The sequence below is a fragment of the Beta vulgaris genome, chromosome 3 (assembly GCF_026745355.1).
Source record: "Beta vulgaris subsp. vulgaris cultivar EL10 chromosome 3, EL10.2, whole genome shotgun sequence".
Taxonomy (NCBI): domain Eukaryota; kingdom Viridiplantae; phylum Streptophyta; class Magnoliopsida; order Caryophyllales; family Amaranthaceae; genus Beta; species Beta vulgaris.
In genome coordinates this window covers 55529952-55557929 of record NC_079204.1, presented here as the reverse complement: position 1 = coordinate 55557929, position 27978 = coordinate 55529952, and the positions used below count along the sequence as shown (strand labels likewise).

General features: G+C 33.6%; 5 protein-coding genes across 6 annotated transcripts; 3 read left to right on the top strand and 2 right to left on the bottom strand.

The window, feature by feature from the left end:
• Positions 1 to 44: 44 nt before the first annotated feature.
• LOC104889651 (pentatricopeptide repeat-containing protein At1g05600) lies at positions 45 to 2276 on the bottom strand. 2 transcript variants are annotated; one of them, XM_010674921.4, is made up of 2 exons: positions 2108 to 2276; positions 45 to 1620 (listed from the first exon to the last, which is right to left on the bottom strand). In XM_010674921.4, the coding sequence occupies exon 2, from the start codon at positions 1593 to 1595 to the stop codon at positions 87 to 89; it is 1509 nt and encodes a 502-aa protein (XP_010673223.1). In that variant the 5' UTR covers positions 1596 to 1620; positions 2108 to 2276; the 3' UTR covers positions 45 to 86. The 2 variants fall into 2 exon arrangements, with proteins under 2 accessions (XP_010673223.1, XP_010673222.1); XM_010674920.4 differs by having other exon boundaries at positions 45 to 1617.
• A 1171-nt stretch (positions 2277 to 3447) lies between these two features.
• On the bottom strand, positions 3448 to 5666 carry LOC104889650 (metacaspase-9). Its single transcript, XM_010674919.3, has 2 exons — positions 5129 to 5666; positions 3448 to 4144 (listed from the first exon to the last, which is right to left on the bottom strand). The coding sequence occupies exons 1-2, from the start codon at positions 5475 to 5477 to the stop codon at positions 3528 to 3530; spliced, it is 966 nt and encodes a 321-aa protein (XP_010673221.2). The 5' UTR covers positions 5478 to 5666; the 3' UTR covers positions 3448 to 3527.
• Positions 5667 to 6868: 1202 nt separating this feature from the next.
• Positions 6869 to 8419, top strand: LOC104889752 (spermidine hydroxycinnamoyl transferase). Its single transcript, XM_010675049.3, has one exon. The coding sequence runs from the start codon at positions 7049 to 7051 to the stop codon at positions 8417 to 8419; it is 1371 nt and encodes a 456-aa protein (XP_010673351.2). The 5' UTR covers positions 6869 to 7048.
• A 945-nt stretch (positions 8420 to 9364) lies between these two features.
• On the top strand, positions 9365 to 13487 carry LOC104889649 (cytochrome P450 98A2-like). The gene is made up of 3 exons (XM_019248280.3): positions 9365 to 10105; positions 10995 to 11395; positions 12654 to 13487. Exons 1-3 carry the CDS (start codon positions 9598 to 9600, stop codon positions 13302 to 13304), a joined length of 1560 nt encoding a protein of 519 aa, XP_019103825.2. The 5' UTR covers positions 9365 to 9597; the 3' UTR covers positions 13305 to 13487.
• A 2042-nt stretch (positions 13488 to 15529) lies between these two features.
• On the top strand, positions 15530 to 18656 carry LOC109134600 (uncharacterized). The gene is made up of 5 exons (XM_048640701.2): positions 15530 to 15542; positions 15617 to 15717; positions 16374 to 16484; positions 17439 to 17702; positions 18324 to 18656. The coding sequence occupies exons 1-5, from the start codon at positions 15530 to 15532 to the stop codon at positions 18504 to 18506; spliced, it is 672 nt and encodes a 223-aa protein (XP_048496658.1). The 3' UTR covers positions 18507 to 18656.
• The last annotated feature ends 9322 nt before the right edge of the window (positions 18657 to 27978 follow it).

The following is a 27978-nucleotide window of genomic DNA, read 5'->3' as shown; positions in this document are numbered from 1 at the left end:
TAGACCCTCAGCTAAGTTCTGCCTGATCAGAATTTGGCATAAACAAGCATTACCTACATAACTTAATCTTATCATATGGGATGAAATTAAGTTCTTAGATAATCCAGTAATTCAGTACAATCACGAATCTCTTGCACGTTATAACTAGCTGAAGCTACTAATACTCTCCATATACAAGACTCTGGCACCTTACCTTGACTAATCATCTCTTCCAACCACATTACAGCCTCATATACTCTGTCTTTTGAGCAAAGACCTCTAATAACAACATTAAAAGTGTATGATTCAGGCCAAAAGGATTTGCTCAACATCTGTTCCATAATCTTACTGGCTTCAACAAACTTTCCATCTCGACACAGTCTATCAATGATAACACTGTAAGTCTCCTTGTCCGGTGAGCAACCTTTTTGCCTATCCATCTTTTCAAGAAACTTAATTGCCAAATCCAACTCACCCTCATCACAAAACCCTTTTATAACGATCTTGTAGACCTGAGAATTCGGCACACAATCTTTCTTCAACATTTCCTCTTCTATTACCTTTCCTGCTTCATCGACCTTACCAGCGGTGCACAATGCTGATACCTTTGACACATATATCTTCAGTGATGGCTGGAAACCCTTTTCGCGCATTTTTTCAAGCACTTTATTTGCCTCACAAATTTTACCTTCTGAGAAGAGATCGGTAAGCATAGCAGTGTAGCTAGCAGAACTGGGTACGGCACCTTTTATCAGAGCTTCATTGATCAAAAGTTTAGCTAGTTCTACATCTTCTGTATCACGAACTTGGCTAAGATCCGTGAGCTTGCTCCGACTCTTGGGAGCCTTGAGGCCCTTCCTCAAAACTTTCCTAAGAATTTCGAGAGCCTCATTAATCTGTTTGTTATCGCATAAACTATCTAACAGAATTCTATATATTACAATATCTTCCCCACACCCTTTCTGAGAAATCCTCCACAACATAGAATACAGCAAATGAGTAGCCTCATTTAGCCTTCCATCTTGACAAAGGCCTTTCATTAGAATCCTATAACTTTCTCTGTTAGGATAGCAGCAATGATAGTTCATCTCCTGGAAAACCTGTAATGCTAAGTCAGAGCGTTTTATCTGACATAGAGCATCCATTAGCAAGTTGAGCGAACCAATCTTAGACTTCACCGCCCACCCACAAGAATTTTCCTTAAATAGCCGATAAAAATCTTCAAGTCTCGACTCTCTTACCATTACCTGTAAAAGGGTATTAAAAGACGCAGTCCTACTCACACAATTGAATTCAGGAAGGGCTCTGAACAAAGAGACAGCATCATCAAGCAACCCGGCTTTTGCATAGGTCTTAAATATACCTGCAAACACTCCATCTTTACACTCACACGAGTCATCTTTCATCTGTTCAATAACTTGCTTCATCTCATCAAAACGACTTGCGCTCCCTAGTATGTTAATCATGGTGGCATAGACAACACCATTGTGGCGATAATTCGGATATTTCGATTTGGCTTCATTAAATATTTTCAAAGCAGTAAATGGGTTTTTCTGTTGTCTTATAATCTGCCCGAGCTGAGTCGGATTAAGAAGTCTCGGCCACCTCACTAACATCACTTACTTCTCAACCCTAACTCTGCTACAAAGTTGTTAAATTCTTCATCAATACATATACAAACACAAACTTTAATTCTTCATCAAAACATATAGAAACACAAACTTTAATTCTTCATCAATACATATACAAACACAAACTTTTTGTCAAAGTAAGAAGAAATTAACACAAACCATATTCTCCCCCCAAAAGTCTCATTTGATATAATAATTATTCACAAACTTTTGGATGGTGGGTAAAAATTTTAATTCTTGAAGATTTACGTATACAGAAAAACGAACCCACAACAAATATCAGAGCAAAATTTATCACTCAATTAGATTAAAAGAAGTTATGTAATATACAGCCCATAAAAATATCACAACAAGAACCATTAATAATTAATTGCATTTTGAAGATTATACTTTGTAATAGAATAATTTCAACAGAAACAATTGCAATTAAGATAAATGACATTAAGATTTTAATGAACAAATAATAATCCAACATGTACAGCAAGTTCAGGAAATACCGTGATATAGAGTTTGAGGAGAGAGAGTGAAATTACGGCGGTGAGCAGTAGACGAGTACGTTTGTTGTGGTGGTAGTGGGGTGGCGGTGGTGGAGGTTTAGAGGAAAATAAGAGAGAGTGGAATTTTATCAAGTGTTTGATCTAGTGCAATGCACAAAATGTTTATGATATGAAAATGTAATGGAAATAAAAGGGTGAAAAAGGTGAATCAAGATTATATTGGGAACTTACTAGTTACTCTAGATGAAATTTGTTAAAAAAAATTTTTTTGACTTGAAAAGTAATACGACATCTATGATATAAGTTAGAAACTAAAATTACAGATTAATATTGAAAAAAAAAATAATTCTAATATGGCGAAGTCAGGATTGTTGAGCTAATCAACCTTTCTATATATCCTTTTTCACATGTTTGTTTGATGTAACCTTTTACGAGGGGGTTTAATGATCTGATGTAGATTAGGTGTTTAATTAGAGTTAATTCAACCGATTATACGCGAAATACTGACAATTGTTGCAATCGCGCACGAAATTTTATCAACAAAACAACCTTCAGCTGAATTTGGGGTCCGAAACCCACTGACATATGAAGAAACCAAACTAATACACCCACCGTGAAAGGAATGACTACAAAAGTCATAAAGGGGTCTAAAGTCATCACATAGATGAAACTTACGGAATGCAGCGAAAAAGGGGAAAAAGTAAGAAAATAAACTAGAAACTGCAAAAAGGAGACAAAGAGAGGCTTACCATGGAAGAAAATATTCATGCCTTCACAGCAACCCCTCTAGAGGGTTTTTTGTGAAAATAGGACACAAAAAGAGGAGAAAAGAGGATAGCGGCTAGGTTTTCTAAATTGTACAAATTATATTAGATAAAGCTATGAACGGGTAGTTATATGGGCAACGATTCTTAAGACTTTATTTTTAGATTTATCTAAATTTTCACGAATGAACATATTAAAGAGATTATCAAATACATATTTACCTTGAACATCCAAGCAACGAAATTCAAAACCTATTAAGATTTGAGGGTTTTGATTTTCAATTTATTAGGACAATATTTTGGGTTATAGTGTTTTCGATTAGAAAAATATATTAGAACTTTATATAAGGGCTTTAAATTTGATTAGTGTTTTATTTAAAAGTATAATTGCTCATTTCTTTTTATTGCTGGTTTTTGAAGCATGTCTAATGGCTCATTTCAAAATTCATAGGAGAACCTTTTATTTGAAACTACCTAATAAATAATTTATTTCCAAGAGAACTAGATTCCGAATAATTAGTTATAATTTTATTTAAGTTATCGTTAAAATTAATTTTGAGATAAGCACAAGTTACCTGAATCAAAGAATATATTATCTATAATAGGATTTTATTAATCAACAAGATACAACAATATACTACAATTTGATCAACTAATCACTTGTTACTTTCTATGTCCCACATCAAGAAGGATGAATTAGCATTCTCATCACTACAATACAAGCAAGGATGTTGTCCCTCAATCCTTTCTTTCTCAAGTATCTCTCTAGCCATCACCACTACCTCCTTATTACTAAGTGACCCATGTTGGGCTTTTAACACAGACTGGACTGCATAGCTGAAGGCCCCATGGGCCTGACCATTGGGCCCAACACCAGATATGTCAGCGGACGTCTCGTTGGACTGGCATCCACTCAACAAAATGCCAGAATCCGGCCTATGAGGCCCAAAAAACTGATCTAGGTCCAATTCGGGAAAACGAAACTTTAGACTTGCGTCATCACCGAAGAGTGTGATTAAATGGGCCCCAATTTCAGACTGAACCAAGTTTGTAAGTGAGGATAAGTGGTCCATAATAGACTCAACTGAGACTTTTTTGGAGTTTGGGTTTTTAAGGCCCAAGTTTTTGTTATATTGGGCTGTTGGAGGTAAAGTATTGGGCCCAATTTGCTCTTTCTCCTTATCAATGAGGCCTCCACTATGGCATGAGTCTGATAGGATTGTAAAGCTTGCTCCTTTTGGTAGCCCATTCACTAGTTGTCTGAAGTCCACATCTACAAAATAGACAAAGGAAAAGCAAAAAAATAAAAAAATATTAATTCATCAATGTGATGCAAGTTGAATTGTCTTGAAAATATGGCTAAATATTTGTCTACAAAGAAGAAAGAAAGAGAAGGAAGATCTGAACTTGTGATCTATTGTTCACAACACTTCAATCTTAATCATTAGATTAAGACATTTTGGTATTCGTGAAATATAGTTTAAGATGAAGAAAAGGCACTATAGGATTATAGTTGTTGGGAGCATCAAATGAAAAGTTTGTACAAAATTGTATGACAAAAAGAAGAAAATTAATTAGGTTAAAATCTATAAAGCACCTCTCCCTCTTCTACTCCTGTTATAAAATATATTTTTTATATATAATCATCCTGCTATGTTACCAACAACAATTCATATAAAATTCCCAAAATTAGGAGTAGTTGGGTAATTAGCTATAGAAATACTTTCAATTATATTTAGTTAAAAGGTAATAAGATCAAGGAAAATTTGTCAAAAAAAACCTTTTGAAAGTTCAATTTTGCGAGAAAAAACCTCTTAAAGCATTCTTTGTGGAAAAACCACAAACTTAACTTTTTTTGCAAGATGAAACATATTCTCTTTTTTCTAGTGTGGTTTTTGAGATACATAGGATGGTGCTGCAGTTAATGGAAATAGAGGGTTAAAGAAAGATAGAAGGGTTAGCGCTAGAAGCGTGGAATTGAAAAAAAACATATCGGAAAATGGGAATAGGTTTCTTCTTGCAAGAAAATTTAAGTTTGTGGTTTCTTTTTGCAAAGAATGTTCTCTAAGATTTTTTTTCGCAAAATTGAACCTTTAAAAGATTTTTTTTGACAAATTTTCCTAAGATCTATAATGGTTTTGCATATTTTACGTCCCTTACAAGTTATAAAAGTAACATTATTAACATAAACAAAGAATTGGAAAATTAAGAACAAGACATAAAGTAAAATTTTGCATGAAATTATGTTTATACGTACCAGTAATGAGGTTGAAATCACAAGGAACAATTGCTTCTTCTCGTTTAAGGTGATGCTTAGAAGGCACTAGTGTGCCATGCCCACTATAATGAAAAAACAGGACATCCCCTGCTTCAGCTTCATCAATCATCTTCTTGAGTGCCTTTTTAATGTTAACACCAGTTGGTAATAATTTAGAACCCGGACCTTCGTCTATTAGGAGCTCGATTGATTCAGGCTCGAACCCAAATCGATCAACTAGCAGCTCTTGCATTGAAACAACGTCGTTGATGCAACCATGCAATTGATACTGGGTGTTTGTATAGTTGCATCCTACTAACAAAGCCATCCTTTTTTTTCCATTCTCCATTTCTAGAGAGCAAATAATTACTAACTGACTTAAATTACACGTACACGAGTATTTTGGAGATTTTAGAGACTTAAAGACGAATTTTGGAAAATTGGTACTATGGGGATGTAATATGCACAATTTGTACACCAAAATATTAATTGTGAGTTTTATGTTATATGTTCAATTCTTTTGGTAGACATTGTGCTTTATATACATAATACATTAAGTCATAATTTGGAGGTGTTTGGGAAGATTTTTAGTTGTAATTAATGGAAGAATTTCACGTAAAGTTTAGTGGTTATTATATAAATTAATGGGCCTAAGTTTCTTGTTATTAAAGATCTTCAGTTTCTACTTTGACAAGTTATTGCTAGTTTAGCTTTACATTGTTTTTTGGTTTACATTTGCTTTTAAGTTTTATTTTGGACGTTGGGGGTTGGCCATGCTTTTAGGCAAAGACTACCTCACAAAATTCCAAGTATGGTGCGTGGATAAAGTTTTTTCGTAATAGGTACTTTCTCTGTTTCTTTTTACTTGCAATATATTCCGTAATAGATACGCTTGTCAATGCATAATTTCAACCATTAATAAGTTTAATTACCGATAAATAAAAATTATAAAAAGTATAAATTCGGAAAATATACATTCAGACGAATCTAGCAAGACCCCACGTGAATATGTTTTTCCTTACCTAAAAATCATCAAACATAAACTCGAATAATCGAAGTAGAGTTGGTTAATAGTGTAAAAGTCAACCGTTGCAAATAAAAAGAAAAGGAGGAAGTATATATTAAGAAGTCTTGTAGCTTATACATGTTAATTATACTCGAATAATCGAAATAACAATCACTTATAATATAATATTGGTAATTAAATTTAATTTGTAAACATTCTCACAATTAATCTTGTTGTATATTAAATCTGTATGTAATGACCATGCATGTTTTTATTTTTATTGTGTCTCTATGTTGATTTACCTTGATGTATTGTAATGTTATATTAGTTGAATTTATATATGGCGACCTTACATAACAATCTCCAATTATTAATGATCTAATGGCAGTTAAAAAATATGAATATGCAACTTGTAGTTACCTAATACATAATTAGCATAAAAGCTAGCTAATACATAATTAATTTGTAACTTCATGCAATATAAAGTTTGACTAAACCAAGTCTAAATGCACTGCTTAACGTCATAAATAAACTTTAAAATTAGAGCAATTTTAAATTCAACGCATGGTTAAAAATGTAAAGTTAATTAATTTTATGCGTTTTTGATATGTTGTTATTCATGCATTTGATGCCTAATCTAAGAGTGTAGGCAATTCAAGGAACCACTAGTGGATGCATGAAATATTTCTCAGGGGAAAACAAAAAACCAATTTTTGAAGGTGAACATTAGGTAAGGAGTTTTTTAAATCACTCATATCTCATGGTCTAGAGTTTCTAATAGTCTTTTGTGAATTCTTCTTTATTTATATTTTGTTTTTTATGGGAAATTGTTTTTCTGTATAGGTATGTTTGATAATAAATTAATCGCGTAATTCTATCTTCATCTATTTTTATTCATTTTTTTTATAGATATAATGGAGGTAAGCATAAAACATTCATGCATTGTAAAACCACAAGAGAGAATATGTACGAGTACTTTTCAATTATCTGAGTGGGATCAAACCGGCGTGATCACTCATGTTCCCACAGTTTACTTTTACAGGCCTTCGCAAGAGTGGCTTAAATCTTCCAAATCTATTGTAGACACACTTAAGGAGTCATTAAGTCGGGTGTTAGTACACTTCTATCCTTTAGCTGGTCGTGTTCGATGGATAGGGCAAGGTCGACTTGAGCTCTTGTGTAACGCAAAAGGGGTGGAGCTCATTGAAGCCAATTCTAGTGGTGAACTAAGTGATTTTGGTGATTTCGCTTCTCAAACTAATCTATTTGAGAATCTCCTTCCGTATGTTGACTACGACAAACCTATAGATGAGTTGCCGTTGATGTTAGGGCAACTCACCCAATTCAAATGTGGTGGCATTTGTTTAGGAGTAAACATATCACATGTGGTTGCTGACGGACAAAGTGCCCTCCATTTCATGTCCGAGTGGGCTAGACTAGCTCGTGGTGAACCACTCGAGATGGCACCCTACTTTAATCCTGACATCTTTCGATCCCAAGATCTTCCTAAGACTAGCATTGGATTTGACACGCACATAGAGTTCAAGCCTCCACCGTTACTAATAGGGGCAAACAACAATTTGGAGGAGCGTAAAAAAGCCACTATTGTGGCCATATTGCCTTTGTCAAAAGAGCATGTAGACATACTAAAAAAGGATGTTAAAGAAGGATCGATCGATGATCATAACATGTACTCTTACACCCGCTATGAGGTGATAGCAGCTCATATTTGGAGAAGTGCATGCAAGGCACGCGAGCACCAACTTGAGCAACCGACGTGCTTAGGCTTCTCCATCGATGTACGTAATCGCTTGCAACCACCACTACCACCTAAGTACTTTGGAAATGCTATTCTAGATGTTGTAGCCTCCTCTAAGTCAGGGGACATCATGACAAAGCCGTTACACTATACTTGTGCTAAAATAAGGCAAGCAATTGAAAAAGTCAACAATGAGTATATCTGGTCAAACATTGACTTTTGGAAAAAGTTGCCTGACTTGTCCCCTTTTCAAGATTTGCATGCACGTAAGAGTATGGACGGCCCATTTTATGGTAACCCAAATCTTGGGGTCATAAGTTGGTTGACCCTCCCTATGTATGGGCTTGACTTTGGTTGGGGAAAGGAGATATATATGGGCCCAGGTACTCATGATTCTGATGGTGATTGTTTGATGCTTCCTGGGCCTGTGAATGATGGGTCGGTCCAAGTTGCCATATGCTTACAGGAGGCCCATGTGGATGCATTTAAGAAATACTTTTACAAGGATATACCAGGTGAGGCTTAGAATGGGCCTAGCCAATCACCTATCACATATCCTTATGAGAAATAAAGTAGTTCCTCTTTAGAGTTTGTAAACAACTCGTGTTCTTAAACTTAATTTTCAGTTTTTCAGTTGGTTTGTATTAAGTTTAGTTCAATTTAATTCAACTTAGTTCAATTAAGTTTCGTTAAGTTTCATCTCAAAGAAAAAAGTTTCGTTAAGTTCATCTCGTCCAAATATTTTTTTTTCTGCGAAATTTAGTTTATGTTCCAGTTTACGGTAGTAATAATTGTTAAAAAAAATTATTATTTTAAACATTGATTTAAATATGTTTTTGTTTTGTAATTTTTAGAGTTTGAGCAATATCAACTACTGAATAAAAATCAATAGCTCATATATTCTCTTTCCAAAATCCTCCTATTTTTTCTCATCAAAATCCACCTCTTAATTTTTCCCTCCCACCAATATGAACCGTTGATTTTATAATATATAATACAGATGCAAATCTATCTTATAGAGTTTCACTAAAACTCTGGAGGATCCGAACTCTTAACCAATACAAACATCAATACGTTACATAATAGTGAATAGCACGGTCAAAATCTATAACCCACTTGGTTATTTGCAAGTTACATCAAGTTCTTTTTATTCTGGCACCTTACAACAAGTTGCATTATAGTAGTATATATGTTTATCTTTCGATCTCACAAGTCAAAATATTCTCGTCTAATGTCAAATTATCGTACTATTTCAAAAGTCTATCTTCGTCTTAATGAACCTATATAATTGTTATTCGCATACTTATATTTGTTTATGTGCATAATTGTTATCCTTTTAAGACCAAGTATATATAACTCATTCTTTTCGTGCAATAATCATCCTAGACTTGACACTACTTTATTTAATCTTTGATGAGAGTTGTTAGAAACTTATAAATATAAATCAACCACTACTTAAACATTCATTAAAACCTAAATACTTCCTTAATTATATTTTTCTCTCATCTTCAACAAAAAAACCTCTAATGGAGACCATCATATTATTAATCACCACTTTTTTTAGTAAACAAAGCATCGTAGAATAATTCATTACAATCCTCGATATATTGAGTTCTACAATAACTAGGGGGTGTGGGAAAAACCCTCGCTACATTACAAACCATATTTATAGTTCTATCTATCTTAGCTAGTCCATCTGCCAAAATGGTTATATTTCCATTTTCATTTCACCATTTTTACATGATGTCAATCACCATTTTCATTTCCATCATATTGTTTTACCTCATCCAACGGTTGAGATTTAAACTTCCACCAGGCCCAAAGCCATGGCCCATTATAGGCAACCTCTTTGGAATAAGAAAAGGCCTATTTAAGAGCTATAATGATTGGGCCCGAACATACGGCCCAATTATCTCGATTTGGCTCGGCTCGAACTTAAACGTCGTCGTTTCGAACTCGGAGTTAGCCAAACAAGTGTTGAAAGAGCATGATCATGTGTTGGCTGACAGATTTAGGTTGAAAATAAATAATACCAGCTCAAATGGGCAGGATCTTATATGGGCTGATTATGGGCCTCATTATGTTAAAGTGAGAAAGATGTGCACTTTGGAGTTATTTAGTGCTAAAAAAATTGAAGGTTTGAGACCTGTTAGAGAAGATGAAGTTTCTGCTATGGTTGACTCCATTTATAAACATTTTAGCAACAATTGTGGTATGTTTCTTCTAATTTGGTTATTATTGTTCTTTCGAATCAAAACTAATTGTTAAAGAGTGTCAATTGTATCGTCAACTACTCACAGTCAATGATGTAGGCTCTTCACCCAATTTTTGTTGAACTGAAATTGTCAAAATTTTGTTATACTTCTTCCGTTTCAAATTAGATGCGATACTTTGACATTTTCCACTGTTTATAAATTTCACTTTAACTATCATTTGTGATTTTTACGTGAATAAAAATATAATAACGTGGGATCTTGTTAGATTCGTCTTAATCTGTATTCTTTAAAATTTGTCCAAATACAAACATTAGAGATATATGTTCTCAAAATTTTGCATTAACATACGTGAAAAGTGAAAGTGCCACAACTAATTTGAAATGAAGGAAGTATCTGATTTAAGCTGATAAAAGTCTACACTAAATTTTTGGCTTTTAAAATTGGTGTCTTACATCGTTATGACTAATATTATATTTGAGGAAGGTGACTGGTAATTATCGGGAAGGTCAACTAGTACCACACCAACCAATTTGTCTAAGACGTTCTGTTCAATTTATTTTAACTTTTTTAAAATTTTATAAGATAAGATAAGATCAGATATTCTGTTCAACTTATATTCACTCATTAAGAAAACAATAAGATCAAATAAAATAAGATCACAATGGTTGCTACTTCATAAGGATTTACCATACCATACATTATACATAGTTTAGTTAGTTAGCTCTATATATAGCTATCATATTACAATCAGAACTTTGGTGACCTAGCTATGTACAAATCTTAGTTCGCCAAGTTTTAGTGTCTGAGTTGTATTCAAAGTTATGCATTATACGCAATCAAATTCTGTCTACATCATCAGAGCTAATTATATTTATATATGTATAGATGATAAGTTGGGGAGCGTCATAGTGCTAAGGAAGTACTTGGGAGGAGTGTCTCTCAACACAATCACAAGGATAGTACTTGGGAAGAGGTTTGTAGACTCCAAGGGTGACTTGGATGAATTAGGCCAAGAGTTCAAGGCTATAGTCGCTGGTGGAAGGAATCTTGTCAGGATGAGTTTTATGGACGAATATATTCCATTGCTACGGTGGCTTTCGCCGTCGCGCGATCACAAGTTTAAGAAGCACCGGGATCGAGTCAACCGGCTCACGGAGCAAATCATGGAGGAGCACACCAAGGCTCGGCTAGAGAGTGGTGAGGACAAGGAACATTTCGTTGATGCTCTATTAAGTCTCAAGGACCATTATGAACTAAGCAATGAGACTGTTGTTGGACTCCTTTGGGTATGTTTTACTTAACTTGTTGCATCTTGTATCTATATGATTGCATTTTTTTTGGGGCCCCGGCTCTTTCGAAAATTCGTGTTAAGATGAATTTTCTTTGGGCTATTCTCACACAGGAAAGCTCCAAACCCCCTCCCCAATAATATTGAAATTTTTGTTTCCACCAAAATTTGAACCTTGGTCTCCCATGTGAGATAGGAAAGCCATACCATTAAACCTAAGAGTCCTTGGTATATATATGATTGCATATTATGTTTTTCTTAGTGGCAACATTTTTTTAAATGATTAAACTCGGACGTATTTTTACATTTATCATATTAAATAATTAAATTATCAAGTAAAATCTTGTCAAATTCATTTGATTAATGCGTATATTTTAAATATTATTTTTTATATATATTGGATTCATGCTATTAATACTTCATCCGTTTTTCAATAGATGCATCATATTGAGTTATGATTTTTCACATTATCTGAATATCAATTTTGGCCATAATTTAAAACTAATTCATAAAGATAAATATAGTTGTTTAAGTTGTTGCTGGGTTAACCTTAATGTATATTTTCAAAAAGTTATTTTTCTTAATAATATATAATTAAATATATTGATAGTTAAGTTCTTTGTAAATCGACAAGTGATCCAGTCAATATGATAAAGTATTATAATACATAATTAGTCAACATTGTCATTTAGTAACAATGACATACATTACTCATTGAGTCATTGTACTAAAAAAAAAATATCAATATGAAAATTATAGTTAAACTTTATGTACCATACCTACCAAATTATCATTATATATAGTTTTGCTAAAAGAATACTAGCACCACCATGTTTCTTCTCTTGGTAAATTCTCAAGTTTATAAAATTGTAGAATCATATTGTTATCATATGCATTATTAATGTTTCAAAGTCTAGTTAATGCTATCCACCAGTAACCTGATTTTTTAACGATTTTACTAACGGACGCCCCATGACGATAGATAAGAAATATATTATTCTAGTTAATTACTCATATTTATACAAAATAATAGAATAATATATAACTTCAATGTAAAGTATTTAATGTTTTTCAATAGAAAAGGGATAAAACATTAATTCCAATGCAAAACATTTAAATGCACTGCATTGAAATTATACATTAATATATTATAAATATAAGTAATTAAGTAGAATAATATATTTCTTATCTAGCGGACTAGTGCCCTCAGAACGTCCATTAACTTTTTGCCTTTGATTTTGGTTAATTGCATGCAGAACTTGATAATTGCCGGCACGGACACGACAGCTATTATGGTTGAGTGGGCCATGGCAGAGTTACTAAGAAACACAAGAGTTCTACAGAAGGCCCAAGAAGAGTTGGACCAAGTTATTGGGCTTGATAGGGTAATGACTGAAAATGACATATCTGCCCTTCCTTACTTGCAAGCTATAGTAAAGGAGGCCTTAAGGTTACACCCTGCAGCCCCTTTACTGATGCCTCATAAGGCCAGGACCCATGTTAAGATTGGTGGGTATGACATCCCCAAGGGTACAACCATCCATGTTAATGCTTGGGCCATAGGTCGTGACGCGGATAATTGGCCTAACCCGCTCCAATTCCGACCCGAAAGATTCTTAGAGTCAGATATCGATTTTAAAGGAAGTGATTTTAGGTTATTGCCGTTTGGAGCCGGTAGACGGGTCTGTATTGGAGCTCAAGTGGGTGTAAAGTTGATAACAACTATGTTAGGTCGTCTTTTGCACCAATTTAATTGGTGTCTACCTGAAGGAGTTAAGGCTAAGGATATTAACATGTTAGAAAATGATTCGGTATTTGTGACTTATATGGATACACCTTTAAGAGTTCAACCTATTCCAAGATTGCCTCCACACTTATATAAATGGATTCCTTATGAAGTTGCGTGATTTTATTTTCCTATGTTTTTAACTAATGATGATGTACGTTTGTTTTTTAGAAATTGATTTAAGTATTGAATGAAATTGTAAATTTTAAATTTTTAGAGTTATAGTTACTTGGGTTTATAAATTTTATGTCTAGATTTAACAGATTCGTATCTTTTAATGTAATATAGTATTCTAAATTTTGGATTCTTTTGTGGTGTAATATTAAATAGTTGTTTATTATAGTCAGTTTTTGCAACATTCAAAGTACAAAAACAATAAGTTTTTAGAAATTAGAAAAAATAGTTTCTAATTTTATGTTTTTTGTTTTTGAAATTGGATTTTTCTAACCTATGCCACAAAGCATAGGTTAAGAATTTTAAGATTTCATTTGAAAAAATATATAATATAACAAAATTCTATTTGGGGATAATAAATAAAGATAGATACTTAAGATAGAGATAATTATGTATGATTTTTTTAGTTTGGTTGAATTTTAAAATGGAACCTTTTATTTAATGATATCTTATATACTTTTGATACTCTTAACATATGCCTTGTGGTATAGGTTAGAAAAATCGTATGAAATTAACTTGCACGAGTATTTACGCCAAATTTTCATCAAAAATGATGTCAAAAGGCCGAGATGGTTAACGATAAGAAAGCTATATATGTAATATGTATGTGGTGTAATATAGAAAGGTTTTAGAGAGTGAGAGATAACCTAGTGGTTAGAGCTTTCCTCCCGATTCCAGAGGTCTTGGGATCGATTTATTAAGAATATGTATGGAGAAAAACTGACTATAATATAATATACGGAGGAATAAAGAAACGCACAAAGATTTAACGTGGAAACCCTTTGAATAGGGAGAAAAACACGAACACTGCACTAGGACTTTTAATATGAGATGACGATACAAAGAGAATTCTTTAATCTCTCTAGACTCTCCAACCTTTCTCTAGGTTCTCTAGTCTCTCTAGATTTAAGAATAATGTCTCTCTTCATATCATCTTAGTGTAATCAATAGAAATAAACTCTAAAACCTATTTATATGATAATGAGATATTAGGAAACCTAATAGAAGAAGTAAAATGCACAACACTGATCAATGCCTCGACTTGGGCTCACAAACACGCCCCAGCTCTTGCCACTACTCACGTGGGCGTAGAATCCTACGGGCGCAGGATCACAACCTTTAGGCTGGTAGATCTTCGAGCTCTTGGCTCGTCCAAACCTGCGGGTGCGGGAAATCACGAGCATCAAGCCCGCGGCTTGCAATATAGCTCAATGACTTCGACCATGCTTCGTCTCGCCACTTCATTCCTTCTTCATCTTGCAATTACAATCTCCACACCCAATACCCTACACGATTCTCACCCTTGACAAGTTGAGATCCCCTTTATTCCCCCCAACTTGAATTGTCAAGATTTCTCCTTACCTTATTAAAAAAATATATAGCAAAGTTTTGATCATAAGAAATAATTAGTAAAAGATGCATGAAGTATACGTGGAAACCCTAGGAGGAGAAAAAATAAATAAAAAACCACAAGTCGCATTGAATTAATCGAGGATTCCATGAATTCTAAATTGTGTTAGAATTCCAAATAAGAACATTACTCACAATATTCGTTTCAAAATATAAGGCACGCACAATATTCGAGGTCGAACTTTGACGGTTAATTACTCACAATTTACGTGGATAAAAAATTTAAAAAATTAATGTTATTATAGTATTTTTCATGACGAATCCAACGGTATAATTTTTATTTATCATATTATGAGAGATATTTGTGGTCAAAGCAAATTTTCATAAAAAGCGTGAATGCCTTATATTTTGAAACGAAGGGAGTAATAAGGAATTGAAGAAGTACTATTTTATCATAATATAGTCTCTTTTCCAGAATAAAATTTAAATCGAGTAAATAAAAAGAAAGAAAAATCACTTCTCCATGGTCCTTTATAATCCGGTGAAAATACACTAGTACTAGTAGTAGAAGTATTAAATAAAGTATGTGGCAGATCGTTGACTAATTTGCTTGCCGTGAACTCCAAGTCCAGCTAATTTATCAATGAATTTTTTGTACTATCTAGGAAGAAGTCTAAATTCCAAACTTATAATATAGTTTATTCATATAATCATAATAAAAATTGATAGAAACTTAAGGTATAGTATATTTCAAATATTCCCATATAACTAGGAACCAACTTAGACGTTTAAGCACCAAAAGCTTGAAAGTTTGTCTCATCAATGGCGTTCGAAGGTATTAGTGATATCTCTTTTTGAATGTATCATACTTTGATGATTTTTAGTACTTAGTTATGTTATTTTAATTAGGTGATTATACTTTGCAAGCCAATTTTGACGACGTTAAAAAGGCAGAGGAACAGATTGAGAAAAGGAAAACACGTTTGCTCAATAAAATACGAGCCTTGAAGGTACCCTATTTACTCACATTTAATTTCGAGGTTAGATATATGCATCTTTTATGGTTGCACATAAAGATTAAATACATTTCTTGAAATAATATTATTTGAGGAATTTATGACTCAATCACGTGTCAATCGATATAATAAATATAATGCTCATCTATTGCTCATATTTTCTTTTTTAGATTCTTATATGCAATCCTAGGAGTTGCATACTTTATTTTCCTTAATTTGCTGCTTTGTACGAGGTATCAATAGGTTAGGACGTTAGGTATCAAATCCATGAATTTTGTACGACTGTAGAAGAATACTCAAAATCCTATTTTATGAAATATTTCATATACATACATGAAGAATAAGACATTGATTGTTTATATTGCTGAAATTAATTTATATTAATAGGATGTTTTTAGGATGTTTTTATGTGAATTTCTCGTAAAAGATAGTATCGTATTAAATGAATGTGAGCTATGAATTGTGCCAGGTTAACTGCTCCTTATTAGGTATATATACATTGAATAATGCTAAAAACGGAATTATTCTTAATTTATGGTCATTTATACTGATGATTTTTTTTCCAAAACAATATTATATACGAAATTTATACAATGAAATATACAGAATTTTTTTTAAGGACTAATAGCATAATATTCAACTGTATTTAGGCAAAATTAGAATCTTTGGAGAGAGAAATTCATGGAAGAAATTACTGCGCAGAAGTGATACTAGTTAAATCCTACCGACGATTTCTTGAGGAGCATTGGCCTGAAACAATTGTGAGCATTACTCCTGTATTTGATTTTGTTATAGTGCTGTATTTCTTGCTACAATTGCGAGTCCGGATACTCTCAAGTTCTAGTAAAACTCCACAAGATAGAGTTGTATCTGAGTCATACATTTTAAAATCAAAGACTCATATTGGCAAAGCTACTTGACGAACTACTCGATTTATTCTGTTATTCGTATCTAAAGTATTATCTTGGCAAAGCTAGATTTTCTAGTTTAGGAGTTTTCATTATTAAAATTGAAACTTGTACATGTCATTCATAGTGTGCATGATCTTCATCAATATTTCTAATTACAAATCCTAATTAAAGTCCTAAAGATCACATAAAAAAAAAACTTATGCCGTCACACCATACCATACCATTAATTGAGGATGTCATGAGGGTTGCTGATTAACATAAACAGAGATTACTAATATTGGATATAGGATTATTGTTGATGCATATAATTATATATAAAAAAAAAAATATAAGTAGGCCGATCTTTTTTTTTTTAAATCCATATGACCATGAAGACAATATAAAGAAAGGGAAGGGGATTCGAACCTGTGACCTATAAAGCTTTGCCCGATTTGTAACGTTAATTAATTAGAAACGTTTAACATGAATATTGAACGAGTTTTCAGCAATTATCATAGGAAAGTTTTCTACTACTCCCTACGTTGGCTACGTAAGGAATTAATTGTTCCACCTCCTTTTAATTTTTTCAGATCAAAATCTTTAACGTTTACACTATATACTAGTTCATATTAACTACCTTAATACCTTATAAGGATGTCTTAGTCTAGTGGTTAAGATTGAGGTGCTGTGAACGATAGGTCACAGGTTCAATTCCCTCTCCCCTTCTTTGTATTTTGTACTATATTAAGAGTGAAACAACTACTTACAAAGGGAGATTACATAACAATTATTCTACCATTTCCAAATTATTCTTATTGACAATAGAATGAAGATTTAGAGGAGGAATCGGACCCCGATATCGAGCTGCTCGAAATCAAGGAAAAAATACCGACTTTAACTGAGCAATTGGGTCATGGGAAGACTAATTGGGCAAAGGAGAAACAAATTCTAAAGGAGGTTGAACATCTCCATAGGAGAAAGGAGCTACTTGATCGTGAAGTGAAAGAAGCAGAAGCAAAAATTCCAAAACCAACAAAATGGGGTTATTGGTGTTGTGGTTCCAAGTATGATTTAAAACGACAGATTCGTGTAAGATTAAGCCCATATTCTCTACTTCCTTCATTTATTAATATGTATAAGTAATTATTAACGCTAAGGGCATGTTCTCTTCGACATAAAACAGTTGAACTGAACTGAACTAAACTGAATAGTGATATGTAAGAGTAAAAGTATTGTACTGAATTGTACTGAATTGAACTGAACTGAACTGAAAATAAGCTGGGGAGAACATGCCCTAATTCTTTTAATCAATCAACTAGTATTTGGGTCCAGGCGTTGCCCCGGGTTGGAATGTGTTTTCGAACTTAATATGCATTTTTTTTTCTATTCCCACTAAAATATATTAAGGAAAACTCAACATTTAAAAGGTACAAATATAACAATGTGGGCACTTAAAGCATGATTAAGAGTTGGTTCAGATGGTAATTGTGTCATCTATAATAGCAAGAGGTCACGTGTTTAAATCTTGTTGTAAGTTAATTTTACTTTTGTTAATTGACATGACTTATGTACACATTGGACAATTCTAGTGAAGTAATAGAGTGCCACATGACGTGTATACATTATCATGCACGCCTTTTAATATATTTGTATAGATGATCTAGTTTCTTTGTACTAAATACATTGAGCACTCTCTTTGTCTCAACATAGGGATGTTTGAAGATAATTAAAGCACATGAAGAACGAAAGAATGTTGCATACATGCGGCATAAAGATGAAATTATGGCAATAGAGAAGAAGCTTGTATCTCTTGAAAAGAGATACAACATTGTGTGCCAGGAAGAAGAAAAGGCAAAGGACTTTCTTTCAGCACTTGAAGTCCAAGTAAAGTAGGAGGTATTTTTGTTACATAGCATGCACTTTATAAATATACTTGTATTCTTTGTAATAATTTTTATTAGATTTTATTCTCTTTTCTTGTAATGATAGAGTTCATTCTCTAAATTCTCTTTACTGAAATAATACAGATCTTATTGATGATTCCTTCTTCTACATGCTTGTTGCGTCAAAGTTGATATTATAACATGGTATCAGAGCTAAATTGCTCAATTCTTTAACTAATTCCACGCAAATTTCTTTTGTTTTCTTGTAATTTCGTTCCTTATTCTTCCTTCATAGATTCTCATCATTGATTCTTGCATTGTTGATTCTTGGATTAACAATTGCATCCAACATCCAAACAAACTAGGTTGCCTTTCCCTCATAACTCAATAAAAACCACAAAACCTTTCCAATTAATCCATGTAGACATCTGGGAACCCTACAAAAACCCTTACTCACAATGGATGTAAAATGTTTCTTACTATTGTAGATGATTTTTCCAGATGTACTTGGATACATTTTATAAAACACAAGTTTGATGCTGCTCACATTTTACAGAATTTTATTGTCTATGCTGATACTCAATTTCAGTTACCTATCTCGTTGTAAAGTCTGATAATGCAAAGGAGTTCACTGAGGGTTCCATCTTACACTATTATCCTTCTAAGGGCATTATTTGTTAGAAAGATGTGCTGACACTCCACAACGAAATGGTGTTGTGGAGAGAAAGCATAGACATTTTGTAACAGCCCGAATTTCCCGACCAGCTTACAAAGGATTAAGCACAGCGAAAGAGACTCCAGTCAAGGTAACCCGGACTATTACCATCACACTCACCGAACTAAATCGGAGAGTGTGGAACTCAATCCCAACTCTATTCAAATAAATTAACTATTATAACTACGCTCTGATTCTCAGACTCTATTCCCATAAATTTCTACAGAAAATCCGGCAGAGTTTCCTTTGAAAATAGGACAACGCTAAAGCGAAAAATGATATAAACCTGTTTGCAAATTCAATTTATAAAATATATCCAAATCCCAAAGCTCAACAATCTCAACGCTTTCGCGGAGCAACAACCAATAGAGAATCAGGAGCACTAACTAGCGACTCTCAAATGTAGAAATAACTATAGATTATAAACAACTAACTATTACAAAGTCAAGCGTCCTCACTTCGATAGCAACTATAATACTACTCCAGCTTGTATCAGCTTCAACTTGCAAAGGTTAACTTTCTGCTTCAACCTGAAACATTTAGGAAAACTGCCACCCACCAAGTGACAGGCCACAGAAATGACAAAACAACATATACACATCAGCAAAGCTGAGTACTAACCCGTAAACAAGAGTAACACATGCTTTGGTGGTTTTTACTTGAAAACGACTCTCACACAATCAATATAAGTTCAACAATCACACCAATCATAGCATACTTAGCAGCAATATTCTTGTTGAACATACATATTACATTTCCAAAATTCCACGTTCCATAATACTTCATTAATCAAATAGTAACAAAATTCAATAAGATGCACTCTCAACATGACACGTTTTTATATTCTCATTTAATCAACCTTTCAACTCATTAATATATTTTCACAAAATCCGATCGTTTGGCATGAACGCGAGTGGAGAGGGGTACCACGCAGTACCAGCTGTCTCCAAACTAGTGAGGGTCGTCACCCAGCCTTTTATTATTATGCTTGCAAGACTTACCCGGACATGTCCTATAACGCCAGGAGATTAGCCCCTCCTGGAAGGCAACAATAGGGACTTACCCGCCCTAACTCGGGGTGCCTATTCATGCCTCACTTTCATATTTATAAAATAAGATATTTAATGGTTTATACTTTAAACCTCAATACTCATAACATAACACCATATTCGACCTTATCTGGTCTTAACTCATATCTGAATCATTTCCTCTTATCATACCAAATCATATTTTAGAAATATAGTATTTTCGAAAAACTCCAATGACTGAACAAAAAGAATACTTTTATAATAATCCAATAGCAATTCACAACTAACTCAAGAGATGTATCTATATCATGGCATTACTATAAACGATATATGATATCTAATATTCATATAACGCACACAGGAGCATTTAAATATATATTGCTGAACATAAAGGTTACATCCACTATTATAACAATTATGCGAAACCTCCAAGCATGATGACTTGATTTCCCATATCATCTTGAATTATATACGTCTACATAGCCATCCTCCATCAATCACCTCAAAATAACATTGATAATCAATAACCAAAATTAGACTAATCTAAACTATAAAAACGTAATCGTAACTTATTCCCAATTCACAAATGATCAACCTTTAACATTCTAATTTCCTTAATCCTTAATTAATATCTATAACTTCGATGATATTAGCTACATCGACTTGCATCCCTAATTCATAATCACAATTCCAAATTATAAAACTAAACAAACTAAACATAACTCACAACCGTACCTAAATCAAGCACCTAATTGTGCTACCAACAATTATATTGAGAATATAAAGCTAGCTCGACTCGTAATAAACCTCAATAACTGATTTCTATCTTGCATTCAAATCCTTAACTAATCGAATAACAATTCCAACATTATAATCTCCTTCATAATTCCGAATGATAGTCCATTCCAAAATATCCTCCAATAATCAAGATATTAAAGTAATTAGCAACTTGTATCCAACCTAGTGATTTCCCCTGTAGATAACCATAATCGTCTAACTCTTATAATACATATTTCAAATCGATACATATATGCTTTTCAATTCCAATTACCAACATAAAGATTGTGAGCCACAACTAGTAGTAATTAATCATGTCAATAAATATCCACAACAATATTACTAAGTCTCTCAGTTAGAATTAACTAACGAGAGTTAACCAAAAACACACAACTCCAGTTTCATCGATCATAGGTTGATTATAAGTAACAAAATATGATCCAAGTTATACCATTAGCTGAGTTCTTATTAACACAATCAGTAATAAAACCAAGTACATATCATACTCATGGTCATACATAGCGAGTTTATCTCATTAAAACAATGTCATTATCTAAGTGGGACTTCTTTAAGGTAATTCTAACTCACTTTGATTTATGTAGTTAAACACACACACTAATTCGCTTTAGTGAATCACTAGTCAAGTAGTCTGACTTTATCATCTTATTTCATTTATAGTTATCAAACTAAAATACTTTATTAACCACATCTTCATTAATCGAATCCATAGTTAATGAAACTAACTCAAGTACTCTTCACATTACTAATAAGGACTAATTAATTCCTTTCTAACTTAATAGAGAAAACTAAATAAACACATGAGCATCATACACTTCTTAATTACTATTCTTTAACTTATACTTCAACCATAAACTTGGATTACTACCACATTATTGGAAATTTTCTATCAACATTAAACTAAAGAAACTTGAACTACTTCTTACTAACTCTATCATCACAAGTTTAGTCAAGCTTATGTAATTCAGTTGCATTAAGAGTTTCAATTTGCATCTTTCTTTTCCTTCTCAAAGTTAAGGTAAATCAACTATGTTAAAAACTAAGAGACACAACTTAACTTAGAGAATAAAACTCAACTCAATAACTTATTTCAATTGTAATTTAACCAAAACAAAACCATAATCAGATTTAATCATAAGAGGACTCAAAGAGAAACTTGGGCAATGTTTAAAATCGAAACCCACAATCAATAACACATAATCATACAACTACAACTCAACAATATCAACAACAAATCTTGAAATGAAACAAAATCCAATTCTAAGTTAACTCACTAAAATCTGATTTAGGTTCAACTTGAAAGAAATTAACAACGTAATTATACTTGTATGTAATCAGAATCTCAGGGGGGAAAAATACAGAGGTGCGGGTGTACCTCTGCTCTTGTGAGCAGCGAAGAACAGGGACAATAGGGTTTCGAGGCTTCGGCGCGGCAGAGCACCGACGAGCAGCATCGGTGGTGCGGACCACCGCCAACGAGAACAGAGGAGTCAACGAGAGGAGATAGAAACAAGGCAGCAACAATAACGGTGGTGTGGTGGCTTGCGAGCAGCACCACACGCATGACACCGGCGAACCACCGGCGAACCACCAGCGAGAGGAGAGAGAAACAAGGCTGCGATAAACAGCAGCGACGAACAACAGATGTGGTGTGGTGGCTTGCGAGCAACACCACACACACAGCAAGAACACCGGTAAGGCAACCAGTTTCCGACGAGACCGAGAGCAGGGGACGAGAGAGTGAATTAAGGGTTTGGGGTTTCGATTCGTCGAGCCAAAAGAACAGGGGAGGGGTTTCGTTTTGGGGTTCTGGAATTTTACGAGGAAGGAGGTACAAAAACAAAATAATGGAATGGGTTTTGGGTTCTTTTCACGGGTTGGGGTTTTATTTCATTAAACCGACAAAAGGTATAAGAGTTGAAGGAAAAATCGACTTTGACTTCCTATTTGACCAAATACCACTCAACTTAAACTTCAAATCCGAAAATATAAAATAATAATAATAATAATAATAATAATAATAATAATAACTCCACAACTCAAATAAAATAAGAATTTTGGAAACATAATTAACTTAATAATTATAATTAGCATTTTAATAAAGGCTCTTTAAAAACAGGGCTATTACACTCTACCACCCTTAAAATAAGTTTCGTCCTCGAAACTTACAAATAATTATTTTCATAAAACTAAAATCTCAAGCTCCAAAGACATGAATGGCCAGCCTCCATTCTACCATCATCTTTTGTATCTCTACTTCAACTTGATTCGCGAAATCAAGGAGCAAAGAAAACAAAAGGGGCAAATTTGTTGGCATTGGATTTCAATCATCTCATCGACAGAGATCTCGTTTGAAATTCATTTACTTAAGCAAATCATACAAGTTTTCTCGAAATACACACTTTTAAGTAAAATAATATCATGAACAATCAAGTCACAACAAGATAATAATATACACATTAACAAATATACACACACTTAATACCCATTTAAATAAATGGATTCATATAGTACACGCGTAAGCGCAAACACTCATACGGCTTGATTCATTTATACCTAATTCTTTAGCCAATTCATTAGACCTATTTTCAACCCTTACGCTATGATATGGAGATCACAGCGCCTCCAAAAACTACTCAAGCTCTGATACCACTTGTAACAGCCCGAATTTCCCGACCAGCTTACAAAGGATTAAGCACAGCGAAAGAGACTCCAGTCAAGGTAACCCGGACTATTACCATCACACTCACCGAACTAAATCGGAGAGTGTGGAACTCAATCCCAACTCTATTCAAATAAATTAACTATTATAACTACGCTCTGATTCTCAGACTCTATTCCCATAAATTTCTACAGAAAATCCGGCAGAGTTTCCTTTGAAAATAGGACAACGCTAAAGCGAAAAATGATATAAACCTGTTTGCAAATTCAATTTATAAAATATATCCAAATCCCAAAGCTCAACAATCTCAACGCTTTCGCGGAGCAACAACCAATAGAGAATCAGGAGCACTAACTAGCGACTCTCAAATGTAGAAATAACTATAGATTATAAACAACTAACTATTACAAAGTCAAGCGTCCTCACTTCGATAGCAACTATAATACTACTCCAGCTTTGTATCAGCTTCAACTTGCAAAGGTTAACTTTCGGCTTCAACCTGAAACATTTAGGAAAACTGCCACCCACCAAGTGACAGGCCACAGAAATGACAAAACAACATATACACATCAGCAAAGCTGAGTACTAACCCGTAAACAAGAGTAACACATGCTTTGGTGGTTTTTACTTGAAAACGACTCTCACACAATCAATATAAGTTCAACAATCACACCAATCATAGCATACTTAGCAGCAATATTCTTGTTGAACATACATATTACATTTCCAAAATTCCACGTTCCATAATACTTCATTAATCAAATAGTAACAAAATTCAATAAGATGCCTCTCAACAGTGACACGTTTTTATATTCTCATTTAATCAACCTTTCAACTCAATTAATATATTTTCACAAAATCCGATCGTTTGGCATGAACGCGAGTGGAGAGGGGTACCACGCAGTACCAGCTGTCTCCAAACTAGTGAGGGTCGTCACCCAGCCTTTTATTATTATGCTTGCAAGACTTACCCGGACATGTCCTATAACGCCAGAGATTAGCCCCTCCTGGAAGGCAACCAATAGGGACTTTACCCGCCCTAACTCGGGTGCCTATTCATGCCTCACTTTCATATTTATAAAATAAGATATTTAATGGTTTATACTTTAAACCTCAATACTCATAACATAACACCATATTCGACCTTATCTGGTCTTAACTCATATCTGAATCATTTCCTCGTTATCATACCAAATCATATTTTGAGAAATATAGTATTTTCGAAAAACTCCAATGACTGAACAAAAAGAATACTTTTATAATAATCCAATAGCAATTCACAACTAACTCACAGAGATGTATCTATGATCATGTGCATTACTATAAACGATATATGATATCTAATATTCATATAACGCACACATGAGCATTTAAATATATATTGCTGAACATAAAGGTTACATCCACTATATAACAGTTATGCGAAACCTCCAAGCATGATGACTTGATTTCCCATATCATCTTGAATTATATACGTCTACATAGCCATCCTCCATCAATCACCTCAAAATAACATTGATAATCAATAACCAAAATTAGACTAATCTAAACTATAAAAACGTAATCGTAACTTATTCCCAATTCACAAATGATCAACCTTTAACATTCTAATTTCCTTAATCCTTAATTAATATCTATAACTTCGATGATATTAGCTACATCGACTTGCATCCCTATTCATAATCACAATTCCAAATTATAAAACTAAACAAACTAAACATAACTCACAACCGTACCTAAATCAAGCACCTAATTGTGCTACCAACAATTATATTGAGAATATAAAGCTAGCTCGACTCGTACATAAATCTCAATGAACTGATTTCTATCTTGCATTCAAATCCTTAACTAATCGAATAACAATTCCAACATTATAATCTCCTTCATAATTCCGAATGATAGTCCATTCCAAAATTATCCTCCAATAATCAAGAGTATTAAAGTAATTAGCAACTTGTATCCAACCTAGTGATTTCCCCTGTAGATAACCATAATCGTCTAACTCTTATATATACATATTTCAAATCGATACATATATGCTTTTCAATTCCAATTACCAACATAAAGATTGTGAGCCACAACTAGTAGTAATTAATCATGTCAATAAATATCCACAACAATATTACTAAGTCTCTCAGTTAGAATTAACTAACGAGAGTTAACCAAAACACACAACTCCAGTTTCATCGTTCATAGGTTGATTATAAGTAACAAAATATGATCCAAGTTATACCATTAGCTGAGTTCTTATTAACACAATCAGTAATAAAACCAAGTACATATCATACTCATGGTCATACATAGCGAGTTTATCTCATTAAAACAATGTCATTATCTAAGTGGGACTTCTTTAAGGTAATTCTAAACTCACTTTGATTTATGTAGTTAAACACACACACTAATTCGCTTTAGTGAATCACTAGTCAAGTAGTCTGACTTTATCAACTTATTTCATTTATAGTTATCAAACTAAAATACTTTATTAACCACATCTTCATTAATCGAATCCATAGTTAATGAAACTAACTCAAGTACTCTTCACATTACTAATAAGGACTAATTAATTATCTTTCTAACTTAATAGGAGAAAACTAAATAAACACATGAGCATCATACACTTCTTAATTACTATTCTTTTAACTTATACTTCAACCATCAACTTGGATTACTACCACATTCATTGGAAATTTTCTATCACTATTAAACTAAAGAAACTTGAACTACTTCTTACTAACTCGTATCATCACAAGTTTAGTCAAGCTTATGTAATTCAGTTGCATTAAGAGTTTCAATTTGCATCTTTCTTTTCCTTCTCAAAGTTAAGGTAAATCAACTATGTTAAAAACTAAGAGACACAACTTAACTTAGAGAATAAAACTCAACTCAATAACTTATTTCAATTGTAATTTAACCAAAACAAAACCATAATCAGATTTAATCATAAGAGGACTCAAAGAGAAACTTTGGCAATGTTAAAATCGAAACCCACAATCAATAACACATAATCATACAACTACAACATCAACAATATCAACAACAAATCTTGAAATGAAACAAAATCCAATTCTAAGTTAACTCACTAAAATCTGATTTAGGTTCAACTTGAAAGAAATTAACAACGTAATTATACTTGTATGTAATCAGAATCTCAGGGGGGAAAAATACAGAGGTGCGGGTGTACCTCTGCTCTTGTGAGCAGCGAAGAACAGGGACAATAGGGTTTCGAGGCTTCGGCGCGGCAGAGCACCGACGAGCAGCATCGGTGGTGCGGACCACCGCCAACGAGAACAGAGGAGTCAACGAGAGGGAGATAGAAACAAGGCAGCAACAATAACGGTGGTGTGGTGGCTTGCGAGCAGCACCACACGCATGACACCGGCGAACCACCGGCGAACCACCAGCGAGAGGAGAGAGAAACAAGGCTGCGATAAACAGCAGCGACGAACAACAGATGTGGTGTGGTGGCTTGCGAGCAACACCACACACACAGCAAGAACACCGGTAAGGCAACCAGTTTCCGACGAGACCGAGAGCAGGGGACGAGAGAGTGAATTAAGGGTTTGGGGTTTCGATTCGTCGAGCCAAAAGAACAGGGGAGGGGTTTCGTTTTGGGGTTCTGGAATTTTACGAGGAAGGAGGTACAAGAAACAAAATATTGGAATGGGTTTTGGGTTCTTTTCACGGGTTGGGGTTTTATTTCATTAAACCGACAAAAGGTATAAGAGTTGAAGGAAAAATCGACTTTGACTTCCTATTTGACCAAATACCACTCAACTTAAACTTCAAATCCGAAAATATAAATAATAATATAATAATAATAATAATATAATATAATAATAATAATAATAATAATAACTCCACAACTCAAATAAAATAAGAATTTTGGAAACATAATTAACTTAATAATTATAATTAGCATTTTAATAAAGGCTCTTAAAAACAGGGCTATTACACATTTGCTTGAGACGAGTAGGTCTCTATTTTTTCAGTCCGAATTGCCTCATTCTTATTGAGGAGCTAGAAACAGTTCTTGTTGTTATTGTTCATATAATCAACAAGACATCCTTGAAATCTCTTAGTTTTTCTACTCCTTACTACAAGTTATATGGTGTACCTGCTGATGTTGATCATTTGAGAGCTTTTGGCTACCTGTGTTATGTTTATTTCCACATTGAAACAACACATAAGTAAATTTTATCCTTGAACATAGCCCTGTGTGTTCATAGGATATCCTCCACATCAAAAAGCTTATAAAGTTCTTAATCTTTCCACAATGAAGATT